Raw genomic sequence first — 20,954 nt, 5'->3', positions numbered from 1 at the left:
AGATGGCGGTGAGCCCAAATGACCAGGATAGTCAACCTAGTACAGTATATATTCGAAAGAATAATGGGGAGATAAAAGGAGAGTTCGTATTCGTGGGGGTTATGGTGACAGGGGCGGACGGGCGGCCGTCGTTGCAGTTTGGTGACGGGGTCCCGGATCTTAGACGCTATTCTGTTGATAAAAGTTTCTCTGGTGGACATTTTAAGGGTAATTTCAGTGCTAAGAATAGTCAATAACGGGAGCTGGCCCATGGCAAAGTAGTACGTGCATTAAGTTGTTGCAGTGGAATATCCAAGGTCATAATGATGATCAAATGAATGATTTAGGCTAGACGATTATGTTATCAGCTTAGTTGAGACATGGCAGAATGTGCCAGTATTCAGAAAAGGTTTTTATAAGTTTCCATGTATCAAGAAAGAGAAGTAAGAATAATCAAATTAATGGTGGTGTTACACTGTTGATTAAGAAAATATATTTGGTGCATGTGATAGGTTAAAATCGCTATCAGAGAATGTGATTTGGTTGAAGATTATTATAGGAAGTGTTAAGTTTATGATGTGTGCGGTGTATATCCCTCCAGAATCAAGTAGTTATAGTTGGCAGGATACGTGGGAAATTTTTCATTCAGAGGCGTTTAAGTATAAGAGGTTGTATAAAGATTACAAGTGTATATTTTTAGGTGACTTCAATGCATACACAAGCGAGATTTTTGAGAAGTGGATTGATCCTTTGTAGGCTGAAGAAGAGGATGATGGTATGAATGATGGGAATATGCAAGGAGATTTGAAGATGTATGGAAAAAGGACAAGTAAGGACCATTCGCAGAGGAAAAATAATTGGGGAACTAAACTTTTAGATTTTTGTGGAATTGAGAAGTTAGTAATTTTAAACGGGAGGCTGGGAAAAAATAAAAAAATGGTAATTTTACTTGTTTTGGGGTTGGTAGTCCCAGTGTTATTGATTATACTTTAGTTGATGTAAGCCTTTGGTCGGCATTTGGGGACTTTGGAGTTCTGGGAGTTGTGGGGTCTGACCATCAGCCTATTGTAGCAGATATATGGGTTGATAGAGCTATAAATAGGAATGACGGGAATATTTCTGTTAGTAATAGATCTAATTTCATAAAAAAAAAATTGAGGTTGATAAAATTGGAGAGGATTAGGTGGATAAATGGCTAGGAGAGAGTGTTGTTGAGAGGAATTTGGAGGTAACCCAGAGAATCATAGAGAATGGCCAAGTGGATAAAGGCTTAGGACAATTTTGCCAGACAATAGAGAGTTTAGAGACTTATAATTTAGCAAATAGAGGAATAACGAAAAATAAGAAAAAGAAGGGATTTTTGATGATGATTGTGGAGAAAAAATGGAAGTGGTAGAAGCACTAAAAAAGCTCAAAAAGAATAACGAGGAATCTGCTCTTCTGGTATATCGACAGAAGCAGAGGGAATACAAACAGACACTTCAAAGTAAGAAGAGGGAACAAGATGAAGTCAGGACCTCAGAAATTGAAAAAAATTGTAACAAAGGAACAAAAAAAAAATCCTGGCAACTAGCACGAGGATCTATTAACCTTCTACTACAGAGCAAATACTGGAAGCTGATACCTGGCCAGAATACCTTGAATCACTGGATAACACAAAGGATGGTGGACTGAAGGATTTATCACAGAACATAAGCCAACAGACCTGCTACCCACTCAGAGAGCAGTATAACTTATCTCACCAATAACGCGAGATTGAGGAGATTGGTACAGCGCTGAAGTCTATGAAGGGGGATCCCGATAAAAATTTGGAAGTGGGGAAAAACATATTTTGCTGCAATTTTGATTTGCTTATTTTCAGTTTGATAAGTTCGTGTAAGTGGCCAGAAGAGTGGAGTTTGTCAGTTATGATACCATTATTCATTATTTAAGAAGGGAGATAGGTATCATCGTAATAATTATCGAGGAATTCATTTATGGAATAGTTTACCCAAGTTATTTTGTAAGGTGTTAGACTTTAGACTAAGGAGGTGGATAGAAAACAGGAATGTTTTGGATAAGGTTCAAGCGGGTTTTAGAGAAGGGTTTGGGAAGATTGATCATATATTTAGTCTGCAGGCTTTAGTTAATAAATATACTAGTGCTAAGAAATGAAGGTTTTACACGGCATTTATAGATATTAAAGAAGCTTTTGATAATGTTTGTAGGTTTCTATTAATGGAAAGTTTGTTAGAGATAGGTCTCCAGATCCCATTTGCGATAGCTTTAGTTCAGATGTATAGGTTTACTAGAGTAGTTGTGAGAGTTGACAGGAGAGTTTCAAGGGTAGTTAAAGGATATAAAGGTGTTAAACAGGGTTGAACATTGTCTCCTAAATTATTCGCCCTATTTATAAATTCTGTAGTGGCGTTTATGGAAAAGAAAGAGGCGGTGATGGTGAGTTTATATATTGTTTCCATCTGCATGATGTTGTTCGAAGATGACATTGTTTGGTTGCCGATTCACAAAGGAACCTTCAGAAATTACTTGATATTTTAGAGGATTAATTAAAAAAAAAAACTTTCCGAAAAATAAGTTTCTCAAAGAAAAGTAAAGGCCATTTTAAACTTAAGCTCAGCAGATACAAATACCTGTTAAAATTCAAACTCAAAATGACCAGAAATTACTATTAAAGAATAAATGAAATCCAAAACAAAAAGAAATTAAACAAATAATCATAGGAAAAAAGATACAACAAGAAATAATATAAATGAATAAATAGATCTTAAAGTGAGTAATGCTTATACTGGGATTGGAAGCAAAGCTTAGATCTGTAAAAAAAATCCTGTTGATGAATTCCAAACGAAACTTAGAATGAGAAGAAATTAAATAAACAATCAGTACGAAGAAGCGTACAATATATATTAATGTAAATTAATAAATAAACCTTAAAGCGAGTGAAACTTAAATTGAATATGCAAATCAAATTTGAATCGAATAAAAATAACTACAAACAAGAGTTTGGGTATCGTCTCACTCCAGAAGCCTAAAACCTACTGCGTCATTCGGAGAATTCGGATTCGGAGAAGCCTTTTTCGGATTCGGAGAATCCTTTCGGATTCGGAGAATTCAGAATAAGGATTCGGAGAATCCTTAAATTACAACCCTTGTTCTGAGAGCTTTGGGGGAGTTGTAATCCTCAAAGACCTAATTTCCAGAACTTAAAACTACGTTTAATGAAAATGGCTGTCTTAAAATATTGATTGGATGTGTTTGGGGAAAAGATGGGCGTGAGAGGGAGGTTAGTTGCCCTCAAATTACTTTCGACTATTACAAAGGGCACTAGCCCTCGGAATTTCCAATCGAATGAGCCTTTTTTGAAGTTTCTACGACACCGCCTTCTACAAAAACCTTATATGCCCCCCAGGGCATAATTTAAAACCCTTCCCTGAGGGTTGTGGGGGATTGTCCTCCTCAAAAATATTTTCTATCTGGAAATCAACTACGCTGAAAAAAATGGCTATCTCAAAATTTTGATTGGATGTGTTTGGGGGAATGATGGGCATGGGGGGGGCTAGTTGCCCTCCAATCACTTTCGACTATAAAAAGGACACTAGCCCTTTGAAATTCCAATTGAATGTGCCTGTTTTGAAGTTTCTACGACAACGCCTTCTATAAAAACCTTAAATGCCCCCAGGGCATAATTTAAAACGCTTGCTCTGAGGGTTGTGGGGGAGTGTCCTCCTCAAAAACATATTTTCTATCTGGAAATCAACTACACTGAACAAAATGGCTATCTCAAACTTTTGATTGGTTGTGTTTGGGGGAATTATGGGCGTTGGGGGGGGCTAGTTGCCCTACAATCACTTTCGACTATTAAAAAGGGCACTAGCCCTTTGAATTTTCAATCGAATTAGCCTTTTTGAAATTTCTACGACAACACCTTCTATAAAAACCTTATATGCCCCCAGGACATAACTTAAAACCCTTGCCTGAGGGTTGTGGGGGAGTGTCCTCCTCAAAAATATATTTTCAATCTGGAAATCAACTACGCTGAACAATGGGGGGGGGGCTAGCTGCCCTCCAATCACTTTTGACTATTAAAAAGGACCCTATCTCTTTGAATTTCCAATCAAATGCGCCTTTTTTAAGTTTCTATGACAACGCCTTCTATAAAAACCTTATATGCCCCCAGGGCATAACTTAGAACCCTTGCCCAGTGGGTTGTGGTTGATTGTCCTCATAAAAAATATGTTTTCTATCTGAAAATCAACTGCGCTGAACAAAATGGCTATCTAAAATTTTTTATTGGTTGTGTTTGGGGTAATGATGGGCGTGGGAGGGGGGGCTAGTTGCCCTACAATCACTTTTAACTATTAAAAAGGGCACTAGCCCTTTGAATTTCCAACTGAATTAGCCTGTTTTTAAGTTCCTACGACAACACCTTCTATAAAAACCTAATGTGCCCCCAGGGTACATATTAAAACCCTTGCCCTGAGGGTTCTGGGGGGAGTGTAATCCTCAAAAACATATTTTCTATCTGGAAATCAACTACGCTGAACAAAATGGCTATCTCAAAATTTTGATTGGATACGTTTGGGGAAATGATGGGCGTTGGGGGGGGGGGGGGCTAGTTGCACTCGAATCACTTTCGACTATTAAAAAGGGCACTAGCCCTTTAATTTCCAATCGAATGAGCCTGTTTTGAAGTTTCTACGACATCACATTCTATAAAAACCTTATGTGCCTCCAGGGCATAACTTAAAACCCTTGCTCTGAGGGTTGTGGGGGAGCATACTTCTCAAAAATATATTTTCTCTCTGGAAATCAACTACGCCGAAAAAAATGGCTATCTAAAAATTTTTATTGGTTGTATTTTGGGGAATGATGGGCACGGGGGGGGGGGCTATTTGCCCTCCAATCATTTTCGACTATTAAAAAGGGCACTAGAACTCTCGATTTCCAATCGAATGAGCCCCCTTTGAAGCTTCTACGACGACCCCTTCCATATGAAGTACCTCTGGAAAAAAAAAATAATAAATAATAAAACATTGGAGCCGTATGGCCTTTACTATAGGCAACTCTACATCGTTGCCTCTGATTATTTGGATAGGAAAAAGTTAGAACTTAATATGCATAAAACCGCGGTGTTATTATTCCATAAATATGGTATACTAGAGGAGGATGTTAAATTTAGTTTTAAGGGTAGAAGGGTTAGATTAGCGGAGGAGTGGTCATATTCAGGTGTTAAGTTTAAGGCGAAAGGAAATTTATTTAGTAACCGTATAGAAAGTAGGATCAAAAAAGGTAAGGCATGTTATAATATGGCATTAAGAAGTCAACTTAGGGATATTAAAAAGATCCAAGTAGTTAAAGGTTTTCAGGGCTAAAATCTTAGGTGTAATGCACTATAGTTCTGAGGTTTTCATATTGGGTTAAACTAAATATTTCCAGGTATGTGAATTTCTGTTCTTGGATTATTGTGAGTTTGACTTAAGTTTAAACAGCTTTAAGAACCAAAGACAGTGAAAAGAAATTCAAATTTTAAACTGGTTAAGTGAAAACTCGCATTGTTTTATGTTACTGGTTAATTGTTTTATGGATATCAGAAGCTTGGCACGGTTCCTTCGTCTCGCGATGAATCATAGAAGTAGATTTCTGTAGGATTAGGTTAGGACTTGTGCAATTTCTTTGTAATCGTTCTTTGTTTATATTTTTTGCCAAGGCCTATGGGTTTTTAGTACCAATAAAATCTATTCTATACAACAGCACCTGAAGCCAAGTGAGCTTTTATTATCATGCAATTAATTAAATTCATATTATACAAGCATTAGTGGCTCAGTCAGTATAGTGTAGGTCCTATGATCCTAAGGTTTGGAGTTCGAACCTCACCTGGGGCAACTTTTTCTGTTAATTATAAATGGATGATGCTGGTTTCTAGGAAAATAAGGTTTTATTACAAACTTTTAGTCTCCTAGTAATATTCTGTTATTATAGGCTTTACTATTTTTAATAATTAAAAAAAAAAACAGAAGTGTGAAGCTTAGTAGAAAATCGGTGTTAGAAATCGGACTTGCTTCAATAATCAAATATCTTTGAAAAGACTGCAGTATGAAAAGACAAAAAAATGCAGTTTTTTGTAAAAAGTGATTCTATTTTAATTTTTTTTTTTTTTCTAATTAAAAAAAGCACTAGAACTTTTAATTTCCGTGCAAATGAGCCCTCTCGCAACATTCTAGGACCACTTGGTTGATATGATCACCCTTGGGAAAGAAGGCAAACAAACAAATAAGCACGCATCGGTGATCTTTCTTCAGGTAAAAAATACAAAATTCCACATTTTTGCAGAAAGGAGTTTGAAACCTCTACAGTAGAGTTCTCTGATACGCTGAATCTAATGATGTGATTTTCATGAAGATTCTATGACTGTTAGGGGGTGTTTTCCCCTTTTTTGAAAATAATGCAAATTTTCAAAGGCTCGTAACTTTTGATGGATAAGATTAAACTTGATGAAACTTACATATTTAAAATCAGCATAAAAATCCAATTCTTTCGATGTATCTATTGGTATCAAAATTCCGTTTTTTAGATTTTCGTTTACTATAGAGACGAGTCGCTCTTACTATACAGTTCATTACCACGAACTGTTTGATTAGTATTTTTCTTTTTCACAAGAGAGCATACGTTTTTTTATCCATGTCATCTGACAGGCTTTGCTGATAATATTCTTACAACTCTCTTGACTTTTATGTCAAATATGACACAAGTGACAGTCACTTTCTAATATTGCAAAAATTTCAGCAGCATATAGTCTAATCAAAAATAGATTCTTTTTTGAGGTATATGACACTTTACAGCTTTTTCGCTTAACGACCGTAGCTCTTACTTTGGTAAAGCAACATAAAAGAAAACTAGGTACACCGTGACTAGAAAAATGACTCGTAAATACAAACCCAAAATTTTGTACTAGTTTCATACTGAGCAGATTTTCCCCTTTTTCTTTTGTGTTGAGGAGAGAATGATTCTGGAAAGCTGCATACAATTCAAATAATCTAAAATCCACACTGATACTTAAATGAAAATATTTAGTACTACGGGAGTTATCTATACCAAACAATGACGAGGAAAATATTTCTATAGTTTTTGGAACATCACAAGCCCTTATAAATGGCTTTGCCACATTTAAATTCAAAGTACAAAACTGAAATCGAAATCTTAAAAAACTCTGTATTGCATTAATTTAGCCTACTATACGAGAAATCAATAAAACTACACTTTAAAAGCAAGGCAATATTGTTTTTTTTTCACTTGATTTATCTGATAATTTACTTATCGATTTTCTAAGATGCTGCATAATTTATTTTTGGCGGGAACTAGACGAAATTCTGTCTTGCCCAGAACATGAATCATGGAGCTACTTCCATGGCCCATTCCGATTCACTGGGTTATAGTTTCATAACAATATTCAGCCTCTCCTTATCGCTTCTACGACAGTGTGTCTGAAAGCCTCCCCTATTGTTTTCTTTAAATGTATGCCATATATTCTTTTTCTCCACTCCTATTTTTCCTTCTAGGATGTCAATGACTCTAAATTACCAATAGCACGACATCTTCACCATCAAGGGGATACAGTATGACCAGGCAGTTGAGCCCTTTGGTACTTCAACAGCTACTGACTTCAGTCTTGAAGATTTTTGACCATTTATTGACCCAGAGAGCATAACAAAGAAGTAAAGACTTAAAGAAGCAAAGACCCGCTTCCCTGGCTTGGAGCAACCAGGTTTCAAAAGTATTTAGAAACAGAAATCATACAACCAGTACTTTCACTGTTTTTATGTTGGTCCTAGTCCTTGTATCCTAGTATTATGCTTGTCCTAGTATCAGTCTGATGGTCCTACATGGTCCCTAGTCCTAGTCATGGGCGCCCGCAAAGGGAGGGCAGGGGGGCATGCCCCCTGGAATTTAGACCAGAGTAGGAAGAAAATAGAAGTGTAACAACTAATCAAAGAAAAACAGGGGCGTAGCGCCAGCATTTTTAATGGGGGGGGCAAGAATTTTATTCCAGCTCTACTGAAGAAAAGTTACCATTTACCAAAGATGCTACTGGGTTAAATTCAAAATGGTATACAATATATAACAAACAATAAACACACATTAATTAACTATAAAATTCAGTACTGTGGTGATCAAGCTTTTACTAAAATTATGATCAATGAGTTGCTATAGGCGACAGTAGTATAGTTTAAAAAAATCTTTTGTGTGGATTAAGGTGAATTTCATACACATTGGGCTTTTTTCAGCAGGCCTCATCACTAATGTTGCAAAGCCTATCCCCTTCGACTTCCCTGACCTCGCTTCCCAGCACAGGAAGCTCAATCTTATAGTTGAACCAAGCACCATTCTAACAGCTCCGTATATCGTGCTATTCAGTTGCAGGCAAATTTTGAATCGACTTTGACTCTGTAAGATTAAATTTGTTGTGCTAAACTTTTACTATGCATGATTCATTGAGGTATTATTTGTGAATTTTTTATTAAATTGATTAGATTGTAGATTCACTGCTTTATATTAATAAATAGCATTGAAATAAGCGGGCCACATAAAGCAAAAATACAGGATAATTCCAAGTTTTATTACATATAATTCCAAATCTAATGTTATATTGTAAAATGAATCATATGATATTTCAAAATTAGACAAATTTACATATAAAATAAACCTACAATACACACTAATCCTGGAATAAAAAAAAATCAATGTTTTGGCTCTTTATTGCACAAACTTGTTACGAAAATTGCAGTCGGCTATATTTTTCTATATTAAATTCCTTTATCACTTTATCACGGTCAATTTGTACTTCTCTTTCAATTGCCAGCAGTGCAAGTGAAGATAATTTTTCTTGTCCCGAGGTGTTGCGGCAGTACGGCTTCAACCATCGAAGGCAAGAAAAAGATCTTACACATGGCGCAGAATTCATCGGAATATTGAAGTAGAGTTTAAACAGATCAAATATCAGAGGAAACACATTTCAGGCGTTTTTCAGGTTAAACAGATGCTCTTTCTAGAATGTTCTTGTTTCATATCCTCAACACCGTACAAACACTGTAGCTCAGACATACAACGTTCGAAATCGAGCTTATAGTATTCACACACAAGGCTTACAGCGTCTCTGTTCATTTTGTTTGCACCTAGCATTACGCATAACTTGTTCAAAACGTCCAAACTGTTCTCTTCTAGCCTACTTTTAATTTCTGTAGTTGGAAGGAAGGAATCGTTGGAAAGAAATAGGGACACAAAGCAAAAAGCTTATCAGCTCTACTGTGCCATTACGACCACGAAATTTATCGTCTGCTCAGAAATAATTGCTAGGCATTCTAGCAAGCTCGAAGTAGTCAGCCAGACGCTGCAGGGAGTAGAAGTCGATCTACTAAAAATATCGAGCCACATTCGACAGTTAACCAGCCTTTTTCGATCTGACCGAAGCAATAGTGAACATCTATTCAAAGAAATTATGGTGGTTGTGCAGCGTAAGTACGAATTCGTAGGAGTAACACTCATAATGCCCAGAATAGTCAGTAAACAATCTCCCAGGGCTAATCCACCACGCGAAACAATTCAAGACTGTTTCAGAAAATCAATATTCATCCCATACTTAGATTCAGTTATTGAATCTTTGATGGAAAGGTTTTCTGAAATGAACCAAACAGCATTTGAGGTATTTAAACAGCACCCTAAAATTTTACTAAAAATGCAAAAAGATGAATACATGGGATCAATGAAGAATGTATCCAGAATGTACGTAAATTTTTGGACAATTTTATTGATCAGTCGGCAACACGGTATCAGTCGGCAACACGGATCTCTGGAAAAACACTAAAGGGACTGCAGACCTTGATAAAACGCTTTTGATTGATTTCCTAGAGCACGAGCCCGCCTTCTTTCTACTTTCGATCTCGAAAGCCATTAAAATCGCTCTTTGTCTTCCACCGACTACATGTACCATCGAAAGATCTTTCAGGTAAACAAAAGCTAATTTTCTAATAAGATACTTATCTACCTCACAGATAATATTACTTAAATGTCCGTAGTCAAAAATAATTGCAAGAAAAAAAAATTGTCTTCACCAATGATAGTTTTGTCATGATCGTAAACAGAGCCGTTCAAAGGGGGTGGGAGGAAACTGGGACAGCTGTCCCAGGTGCCATGGCGGGGGGAATTGCAAAATTACAACCCCCATTCCAAAGTATTGCTTCGTTTTTTGTTTTTTTTATTGCAGATTTCTTGCAATTTTGTTGGGTCTGTGGATAATTTGTTTCCGAGGCCCAATTTAAAATAATAAAAATAAGTCAATCCCAACTATAAAATATGACATCATAATACACCCCAGACCACTATTAAATATGTGTACAATTTTCAGCACGCTAAGAAGAGTTAAAACATGGACGAGAAGTACGATGTTAGACGACCGTCTTAGTGGATTTTTGCCTCTTATCTGTCCATAAAGAAAAAGTAAAAACTGAAGGAGAAGCGTATGTCGAAAAAGTGATAAATTTATTTGCCATGAATTCTCGCCGTTTGTAATTTTCCTGAATTTTGATTTATTGTGAATGTAAATAATAAGTTTTTTCATTTATATATCTGTCTTTGTTTGTCTCTGTACTCAGGTGTCAATATCATGATGATAAAATAGTAAAAATTGTCAGAGTCGAGTCTACAATGTGAAATCCTTCTCAAGATTGCAACCGGCTCAATACGACATATTCTCGAACTTTTGCAAAAGCTTTTACCCAGATTCATAGCTGCTTAATCGACAGTATTTAATGCAATGAACAAGCCAAACAAGGCATTATAGAAAGTTGTCTTTTTTCAATGGTTCTATAGTGGCAATAGCTTGTCAACGAGTTTGACATATTAGCTAACTGGTTAAAACTCAAAAATGATACTTAACTGATCAAAGATATACTTCTTTGTATTTTTTTTTTACCACAAAATTTATTTCTCCTCCAATCTCCGCTATTCTGGTATCTGGCTATTCTGGTATTTTATCCGGGCGCCCTTGGTCCTAGTCCATTTTCAGGCTGATAGAGACAAATCAACCCTTTCCAATAAGAAATGACAAATCCCAGTTACCTTCACCATCGACGGTCCTGCAATGCTAATATGGGATACCCTAGGGGCATAAAACCAAAGACCTCTTTGAAACACGCAGCTTTGCGGAAGCAATTCAAATCGGAATGTCTGAATCTAGTTCCTTTTGATAGTCACAAATTGACCATGTGACATAGAATCGTTATTTTGCTTTATCAAGAAATCTAATCTAAGCATCATAAAAACAAAATCCAAGCACTGTTTTAGAACCAGAATGACTAATATCTGTTACATGATATGGATTTAAGGATGTGACATGACCAAACCGAATTAGATTTCTGTCACAATAAACAGACTTCGTCTTAAGGTCCTTTGTCTCCAATTATACCAACCTCAGAGTCCGATCGGTCGAGACAAATTAGCCACTATTGTCACTGAAGGAAATGTCAAGTGCTCACTGCTGAAATGTGTGTAAGAAATCATGAAAGAGCTTAAACATTCAGATGGCTTTATGAGATATTACTGTCAGCCTTAAAGAGGCTAGTTATAAATTACCACCAAAGGTCCAGTAAACAGAGTAAAATAGATTCCAAAATTGGTCTATCTATTGGTGCAGGCAGGACACAGCGCCTAATTCCTGCCGGAAATAAGGCTTGGTCTTCATCTACGTTACGCAGCTCTAGCAAATCCCACAAATTTATTATATTTAAGTTCTTGCTAAAAAAAAGTGACACCCGACAAAAAACCTATTACAATTTTATTTCTTAACTTTCGAAAATTATAAATTAACTTCGGCTGAAAAACAATACATTATATTATATAAGCATTGCTGTTATTGACATAAAAGTTATACGTTACTTAATTTGAATTTAATTCAAATAGTTTTGAATCCAAATTATATCAAAAGAATAATTATTATGGGAACAAAATTAAACTGCTACATTAACAGAACGGCTCCAGTTAATAGTTGGTAAAGCCGAACATCAAAAAGAACATTTTAACACCGGTATTCAGATTAAGTCCTAATAAAATGATGGGAAAGAACCAAACATTAGTAGTTTATTGATGACGAATCGATGATATACAGAAAAGAGGCCCATACTATTCATAGCATAATTCTCGTTTGAACAGAAAATCTCAAGTTAGTAATAGTGATGAACTCAAATTAATACCTGCTTTAATTGCAGAACGCATTGCGGTAACAATGATGAATTTATACAAAGGAGAGAACTTTAACAATCGCGAAAAAGGGGGAAGGGATAAATTAACAAAAATACATGGACCTTTAAGGGACAAACAAGTATAAATATATTACACACTAAGACCGTACACGGAGGGGATACTAAAGTTACATAATTTAAGGTTATTTAACGTCTAAGAAAGGCCTTAAGAATAGCCCTCTCTATAGTAGAACCACTCCCTCCTCCAAACAAAAATCTAGGGTAAGATCCCGTCTGAGAGTGTCTGAATCATCAGACCCCTTTAGTTCACAGTTTTATAGATTATAAACAGGGATTCAGGATTAAAAAAAATACATCAAGCAAAAGATAAAAACAAAAACATTACGAGAACAAAATCAAAAAGATGATAGCTTAAACTAAAAGTTGAATCAATATTATTTTTCAGGGTACTTACAGTATCCACAAGCTGCTTAACTTCCTCTCTAAGCACGTGCAAATGTTGTCCATCTGAACTAAGGTTTGCGAAGCGCGCCATTTCTTTCTTTAGGCGGGAACGTGGAGAAATAGCAAGGGCAAGTAACGCACGAAAAAGCCCACCTAAGCTGGCTATTAAAGAAACGGCGAAAATGACTCCACATGTAATCATTGACACCTTTACAGCTGTCAAACTCTTATCGTTGTCCTCATAACTGAAATCAGTTAGAATGTTGCCTATTAGTAAATTGTTGCCTAATTGGGCATTGGCCTATTAAACCTATCTTATCAGCAAGCCTAAATATATAATTGTAGATAATTGTAGGAGCAAAATGTTAACATAAATGAAAGGTTAGACAAGTATAGGTTAAGTTAGGGTACAAATGTATGACCACGCCAGTTCATAAGGAAACATGCTAAAAAAAAAACAATTCTTACTTCATAATATACAAAATTATCCTAGTTATCATATTTTCCAGGGTGAGCACATTTATCCTCACTATTTTCCTTGTTTTTCTAGTTTTTCAATCACACATTATTTTATTTTAATGTCCACTCTCCAAGTCCTGAGAATCGTTTATAAAAAAATCACCCAAGAGCAATCTATCTAACCTAACCTAAACTTATCAATATAAGCCTATTTGTATCTTTTTGGTAAATGGCAGTGATAGTGTTTAACTTTCATATATAGACTATTTGAAAACGGATAAATGCAGTAAAATCTGTTTATTTTTCACAATTTTGTCAAAAAAAAATTATACCACAATGAAAATAGTGAGGATAAATCTGCTCCCCCTGGAAAATATGTTAACTTAGATAATTTTGCATATTATGAAGTAATAATTGTTGTCTTAACATGTCTCCTTTTGACCAGGCGTGGTCATACATTTATACCGAAGCTAGTAAGGAATAAAAAAGTAGAGATTTTTTTTCCTCGACAATCTGATAATATAAGCGAAAATGAGGGACACAAAACGGATTCGGCTTTACATAACATATATATCGAATTTTCACTCATAGATTAATAAGTGTTGTGTCTTAATAAGTGTCTGAATCATCAGACCCCTTTAGTCCACAGTTTTATAGATTATAAACAGGGATTTGATTCATCTGATTCAAAAGCATTTAATAGAGGTTCAATCCTTGTATTGTATACATATAAGTACATTAAAGTGATTAATGTTTTTTAAAAGGATAATATCACAGCGGTTAATGTAGGAAGCAATATTAACAGTTCGTTCTGTATGGAATCAGGAGTTAAGCAGGGTTGTCTCCTATCCTTGTCTATATGGACCATTATGACGAACTCTATCCCAGGCATAGCAAAAGCAACAGGTAAACATGGTGTTCAATGTGAAAATTGAAGTCTCCTAGATTAGATCGTGTAGATGATTTGAGTGTCTTAGATAAAATGTTAGTAAAGCGAATGAAAACTTGAATGTTTTGAGAATTAAAAGTTCAAGAATGGGTTTAAACATAAACGCTAAGAATATCAAATCGTTGACACTAGGAGAAGACGAGGATGAAGCGATGATGTAAGGTAGGTAGAAAAGTGAACAGTGGATAGATTTACTTATCTATCTTATATAGATTATCTTATCTATATAGATATAATTTCTCTGGTTAAAATTATAAGTAAAGATGTGAAAAGTAAATCAGGCACTGCTCAGGGTATATTTTTTTTCGTAGTTTAAAAAAACTTTGAAAGAATAGACAAAATAATCTTCAAGCTAAGATTAGAATATTTGAAGTCAAGGTAATGACAGTGATTAAGTACGGCTCTAACACGTAGGCACTCTGAAAGGTCGAAGATTGTATGTTAGATGTTTTACCGAAAAGTTGTTTAAGGATGGTTTTAGGTCCCTCAAATGCTAAGAAAGGTTAAAATAGCCAGAAAGAAAGGTGAAAATAGCTAAGCTACGTTCAATGCATGAAGGCTGACATATGGCCATAAATCATGCTTTTGGGTCATTAATCTTGGGAAAGTGAAAAACGGGTCGTCCCTAAATGGGGAGAGAAAATCATATGAAAAGGATCTAACGGAAATAGAACTTCAAGGGGAAGAATAAAGAATGGCGGTTTGATCAGATTGGGGTGGAGGTTAGGTGTACGTAGCTTTTTTGCCTCAGGCAGCTTGGTGCTGAAATGAGCTGTTACTAGTAATACTGATACATTTCTCGCATTCTAAAATGATTCAAGGAAAGCACCAGCAATATCTCAGCTTAAAATTCCACTTATTATTGCTAAGACCAGATCAAATCATCAAGTGATCTAACCTTATTATGGCGAATATAGCACATGTTCTATATTGATAATAAAACCAAATTTGGGTTAAGGTGACATTCGAGCTATTCAGTACAAACAGATATTTCGGTGTAATTGGATGTTTAAAGTGTGTTTAAAATTTTTCAATAATGTTAGTGGCAGTGCAAATTTTAGCCGTTCTAAATTTAGAAAACTGATAATTTTTTATGCTGATTTATTTTTTAATTATTGTCATTTCGAAGTGGTGTCGCCAGTTATTTTCTGACAAGTTCCTGTGCTGAGTCAGAAAGTTTTTCAAGAAAGAAACTCAAAGATACAAATAGAAAAAACATTTTGAACTTAAAAAAGTAATACAATTTTGGAATACACATCCTTATGAAAGTAAGGTGAGCACATAAGTACCTTTCTGGTGAGAGAATGTGCTGTACATAGTTAGCCATGAGACCAATACCGATAAGAGTAATATCAACCAAAGTAACAAAAACTAGAATTGACGGTAGACAGCAAACTCGGCGAAATCTCCAATCCATAGTCCCTTTTCCTGGAGAAAAAGAAAATTTCATTATTAATATATAACCAAGAAGGGTAAAACTCTTTATCTTTATCTCATTTATTCTTCACTTTTTTATTTCTTACCTTCATTTTTTTACTTTTTACTCTTGCTATTCTCATTTTATTGTAATCTTTATCTTTACGCTTTATCCCTTACCATTAAGGAGCTTGAGTCTAACATCCATTTAGTAAACACACCGTTTTTATACCTTTGCTTTTTAAAGGACTAACTTGACAACATGATAAGCGAAGAACTTATTCATTTGTGGGCTAAGAACTTTTGCAATGCAGTCTGGTGAATGGATTTGATTATTTAAATGAGGGTTGAATTTCCTTTATTATGTTTCTTACTCGTAATCTGCAGTCACCATTTCTAACACCCTGGTACATCAAGCTATCATTTAAAGCAAAAGGAAATGCTTCACACAACTATCGGACATGAACTCATCTCTAGCTTGCAACTCCTGTGTGACAAGTGGATAGTAAAGGTTAACAGAAAACATTGTTTCAGATTTTGCTTCGTCCACTTTATGGACAAAATTATTAACATTAATTTTCGGGAAGATTCTGGAAAACCAAATTTTCTTTTGTGTAATTTAAGTGGAACCCTAGAAAATTCAGGAATAATGGAGGCACTGCATGATACGTTCTGCTTTACACTATAGCTCCATAACGATGCGTTTTCTTATCTTTCATATTGTTCTAAAGCAGTTGCTTGTAATCCTAGCAAAGTACTTAAATACCTTTTGTTACCTTTTATATATTGTAACAATAATTTACGAAAAAACCAGTCTGGATTTCAGAATGTTCAAGGGTGTCAACCTGAGCATAGAGTTTTCGTTCTATTCAGATCCATGCTTTGAAAGAAGATAGATAAGTTTTACATAGGGGTTCTTGATTTGTCTCAAACTTTTGACTCAGTTGTGCATCCGCAACCTCTTTATTCTCTGGGTTCTAAAGGCATTTACTTCTTGTTATTTACCTGCTAGAGTGTTGATCCATATTTTTTTCTTTGTCTCCAAACTAGTGATGGTCTTCATTCAAATTATTCAGTCTAATTCGCATAAGGCAAGGCGTGAGATAAGGGCGGTCATATCTTTTTCAATTTTCAAACTACACATGTCAAATAAATTCAAATATCTTCCAACTACTTGTTTTTGTATGTTGCTGATTGTTTACTACTTTTTCTTTCCCCCTATCTGAAATATTCCAAACTTTTATAAATATAAGTTCCTCTCTTTATGTTAATCTTTTTCTAATTTATCAATTTGTTCAACAAACTGTTCTGTACCTTCCATTTGAACATATCGGGCGATTCGGAATCTCGAGTATAAACAGTCTATGATCATTATGATCACGTACACTTTTCTTAATGCTCAATTTGGGCATTCAAAAGTCGTTAAAATAGAATTCAACATAACCATACATCCACAAGGACAACTATTCCTCATATACTGAGACCTTTGAATTTTATTGACACCTAGCTTGTTTACAATTTAGCTCTTCATTAAGAACACTTCCACTTTACGATATGTTTACTTTCCTGGTCGCCATGGTATAAAGCAGTGGGAAGGTTGCCGGTGTTACACAAGGATCTTTCCGTGTATCCTAGTTAGAAATTTAAGCCTTGGAGCTTCAGCAATGTTTCTAATTATGGCTCGTACTTTTTTTCTACACAGTCACTCCCCTTCTTCTCGTTTTTAGGTTTTAAATAACTTGTTATCATTAATTTTACTTGAAAATATTTGGCGGATTATAAGATGTCCTTTTTTGGTGTTATCGTGTCTTTTATATACACCACACCATTGTTATCCACCATTGTAGAAAACATTTTCTCCAACATACGAATAGCAAGCCGAACTATGGACTCTTATTGAAAACAAAGACGACAAGGTTTAAAATAGTAATTTCTCCTTCCATGAAAAGGACTACGTCAATAAAAAAACAAACATAAATTAATTAAAAAAACTTTTCCCACAAAACAAGTTTTTCAAAGAAAAGCAAAGAGCTCCAAAAACCAAAAATGAGAATAAAGAAAGTGAAGTAATCTTCCAAGTGGAACACTAAAACAAACCACAAGGAATTAAGTAGAAATTAAATAAGGCTGACACACCCCATGTCTCCTGAAGAACAGAACAAAATTTGCACTTTACTGAAAAAACAAATGAACATTTTGACAGTTTAATATACAAATACTGATACTGATTCCTCAAAGTCTCAATAACTTTTGGTTTATTAAAGTTAAAGAGTTAAAACATTTGAAATGTTTTTTTTAGTAAAGAGCAAATTATGTTCTGGTCTTCATAAGGCATGAAGAATGTGGATTGACAGTTTAATATACATATACTGATAGTTGTTCTTCAAAGTCTTAATAATTTTTATTTATATAAGTTAAAGAGTTGAAACATTAGTTTTTTTCCAGTAAAGTGCACATTATGTTCAGGTTTTCAGAAGGCATGGGTGTCAGCCCCACTCTTCTTAGCTTCTGCTCGTTTTGAGTTTGATTGTGTTATTTATTGTAATTTCTGTTCGGTTTGGGTTTCATTTATTTATTGATGGTGATTTGTGGTAGCTTTAAACTTGGAAGATCATTTGACGTTACTTATGTTCATTTTTGGTTTTATCGAGCTCTTTACTTTTCCTGGAAAAACTTATTTTGTCGGTAAAGTTTTTTATACTAATTTCTATGATAAAGCCGAGGCAACATAACTACACATACGGTCTTATATGGACTGATTGATTATTTAATTTTTCTAATAAAAGTGTAATACCGTTAAGATTCTTTGAGAACAATTTCTAATCTTAACTATCCCCGAAATCTTTAAAACATTCTTTAGTTCATGCTTTGAAACTCTATAAATTAACACAAAAGCTTATTTATAGCCTAAAATAATCAAAATCAATAGTTTTCTACCTTTTTCTTCACGCCCTATCTAAGAATACCGAAGTTAAAGACCCCCTACCCCTCCTCCCGTTGACATATTGTTTTCATTGTAAAAATAAGCACTTTTATCCACATGGAGAACACGCAAATACCAATTACCTTAGTATGAATAATTTTTGAATTCTCCCTAGGAGTATATGCAGTCCTGGATAATCCCTTAAAAAAAAAAAAAAAAAAAAAAAAAAAAAAAAAAAAAAAAAAAAAAAAAAATCTAGAGTAGCATGTTTCCACGAAATAATCCAACAAAACCATATTCGCCAGAGTTTGTAATTTTCTTTCAATCTGAGCTAACCAACTTACCAACTTTGGAGCGGAAGAGTCTACAGAGTCGTGTTGGGACACCACCATACTTATTCTCAATTTTTTCAAAAAGAGAAATAAATATTCCAAGTACTGAAACTTCACTGCTTCCTGGAGACACTTTAGCGTGATCAGCGAAAACAAACCTACGATTAAAGGAATTGATACTTCAAATTAAGGAAAAGCATTAATGAAATAGAAAAAAACGTCTTTAAGCCAATGTTTTTTTTAATGAAGGGTAAATGAATTCATCACAAAAAAAACTTGATACTGTTTACAGGAAAATAAATTGACATCATTTTTAGGAGAATTGATAGTCATCTCGGAAACAAAATAGGGTTTTTGAAAAAAGTTATTTAAAAACAATGAAAAAGTTATCGTGGGTTAACGGCAAAACTTCCGTGATTTTCTATAGTGGGAAAAAGGATTAAACAATTTATATACGAAAGCTTAATTAAACAGTGATTCATGAGCGAAATAAAAAAACCGTCTTCACGATCAAAAATGAACTCTGTGAAGAATTGTGGGAAAAAACTTTCTGTTCCCACAATAGAAAATTCAGTGATTTTCTGTTGTGGGAAAAAGGATTAAACAATTTATATACAAAAGCTTAATTCAAGAGTGATTCATGAGGATAATAAAAAAAAAAACGTCTTTATGCTAATGTTCTCTTTTATAGAAGAGTAGAAGTGTAATGTTTTTTTAAGCCATATTGACAATTTACTTTCTCATTTAATGTTCACGATCAGAAATGAACGACGGAAAGGATAATGGGAAAAAAAACTTTCTGTTCCCGCAACAGAAAATTCAGTGATTTTCTGTTGTAGGAAAAAGGATAACCAATTTATATACGAAAGCTTAATTCAACAGTGATTCACGAACAAAATAATAAAGTATGGGAAATAAGCTAACCTTTTTAAGAGATTTAGCACCTAAATAACTTCATTAAGTTTACAAAAGTTTTTCCCCTTTCTTTCATGCGAATGAAATTGTCAATTGAACGAAATGAATTCTAGTTTCAAATCATGTATCAAAGTAAGTAAAAAATGACCCAGATAGCACAAAAGGACATATCAATCATTATAATAATATATCTGTATAATAAAACACCAAATTTTTTCTAGCTAAAAACCGTTGTTAAGTCAAATCAACCATATGCACGTTAGAAAAACAGTTTTCCAAAAATTTGCCTGAGGGTCTCACATACACTCCTTTTTCTTCAATTCCTCCCTCAATGTTCATGCGAAATAACAGAAAGTTAAAGGACAGCTGTTGGATACTTACAATAAAAGCCAAATTTGTCCAGTTAAAAACGGCTACTATGTCAAATCAACCGCATTAAAAAAAAAATAAAAAAAAAAAAATTATAATATCAAAAAAAAAAAAAAAATAAAAAAAAAAAATACAGTTCTCCTACAATTTTCATGGGGCTTTCAGATAAACACTCCCGTCTCAAATTGCCCCCTCTTTGGACATTCAGAAAAACAATGACAGCAAATAAAGAAAGTAGAAATTTATTTGGAAACTTACTGTAAAGGCTTAGCATCCGTCGCACTTCTTGCATTCTCGTCAGGGGGATGACAGAAAAGAATCTTGTTTAGCAGAATAAATCTATATAGCCACAAATAAAACTGCGTGAATCGTACAGGTTTGTAGTATGACCATTTTCTAGAAGGTAAACAAGTCTTAATTATTCCTGTAATACTATGACGAATAGAATCCTAAGGAAAGTTCTTGAACTTTGTGGTACAGTGAAATGGAATGGCTTCGCACACTTTTTCCCAGTATTAATCCTGTTACATTACTGAAGAGACTGAGCTTTGTTCTCCATTCAGCTTCTCCGTATCACCAGTTTATATTGATTACCACGCTCAAAAAATATCATAAATAGGAAGCATTTTTATTTATTAGCCTTTTTGGTTGACTTTTATTATTGTTGAAACTATCTTCAAATGATGGGCAAAAGGGCATTAGTTCAAGCCTTTTTTTTCTTTTCCTTTAATGTCTTCGTTGGACATTAAGTTTGAATTACTTTGTAACCGCATTTGACTGAGATATATTGAACAACAAATGAAAGGTTTTTTAGTATATAATCTCTAATTATTCTGCCGACAGCAAACTTTTGTCAGAGGGATCAAAACTCCTGGATAGAGAAACGACGGAAAAAGCTAATCAAATTAAAAAGATGAACA

General features: G+C 34.5%; 1 protein-coding gene across 1 annotated transcript in view; it reads right to left on the bottom strand.

Moving 5' to 3' along the window:
- Positions 1-20,954, bottom strand: part of Arms (Ankyrin repeat-rich membrane spanning) — a 201,977-nt gene that overhangs the window by 13,666 nt on the left and 167,357 nt on the right. The window contains exons 9-12 of the mRNA XM_089091790.1: positions 20,293-20,430; positions 18,763-18,908; positions 15,369-15,507; positions 12,682-12,916 (exon numbers count right to left, since the gene is read on the bottom strand). Coding sequence (XP_088947916.1) covers positions 12,682-12,916; positions 15,369-15,507; positions 18,763-18,908; positions 20,293-20,430 — 658 coding nt within the window. The remainder of the gene's footprint in view (positions 1-12,681; positions 12,917-15,368; positions 15,508-18,762; positions 18,909-20,292; positions 20,431-20,954) is intronic.

This window comes from Artemia sp. Qi Xiang Cuo, chromosome 7, assembly GCF_049724085.1.
Source record: "Artemia sp. Qi Xiang Cuo chromosome 7, ASM4972408v1, whole genome shotgun sequence".
In the NCBI taxonomy this organism is placed as follows: domain Eukaryota; kingdom Metazoa; phylum Arthropoda; class Branchiopoda; order Anostraca; family Artemiidae; genus Artemia; species Artemia sp. Qi Xiang Cuo.
This window is presented reverse-complemented; position numbering and strand designations above follow the sequence as displayed.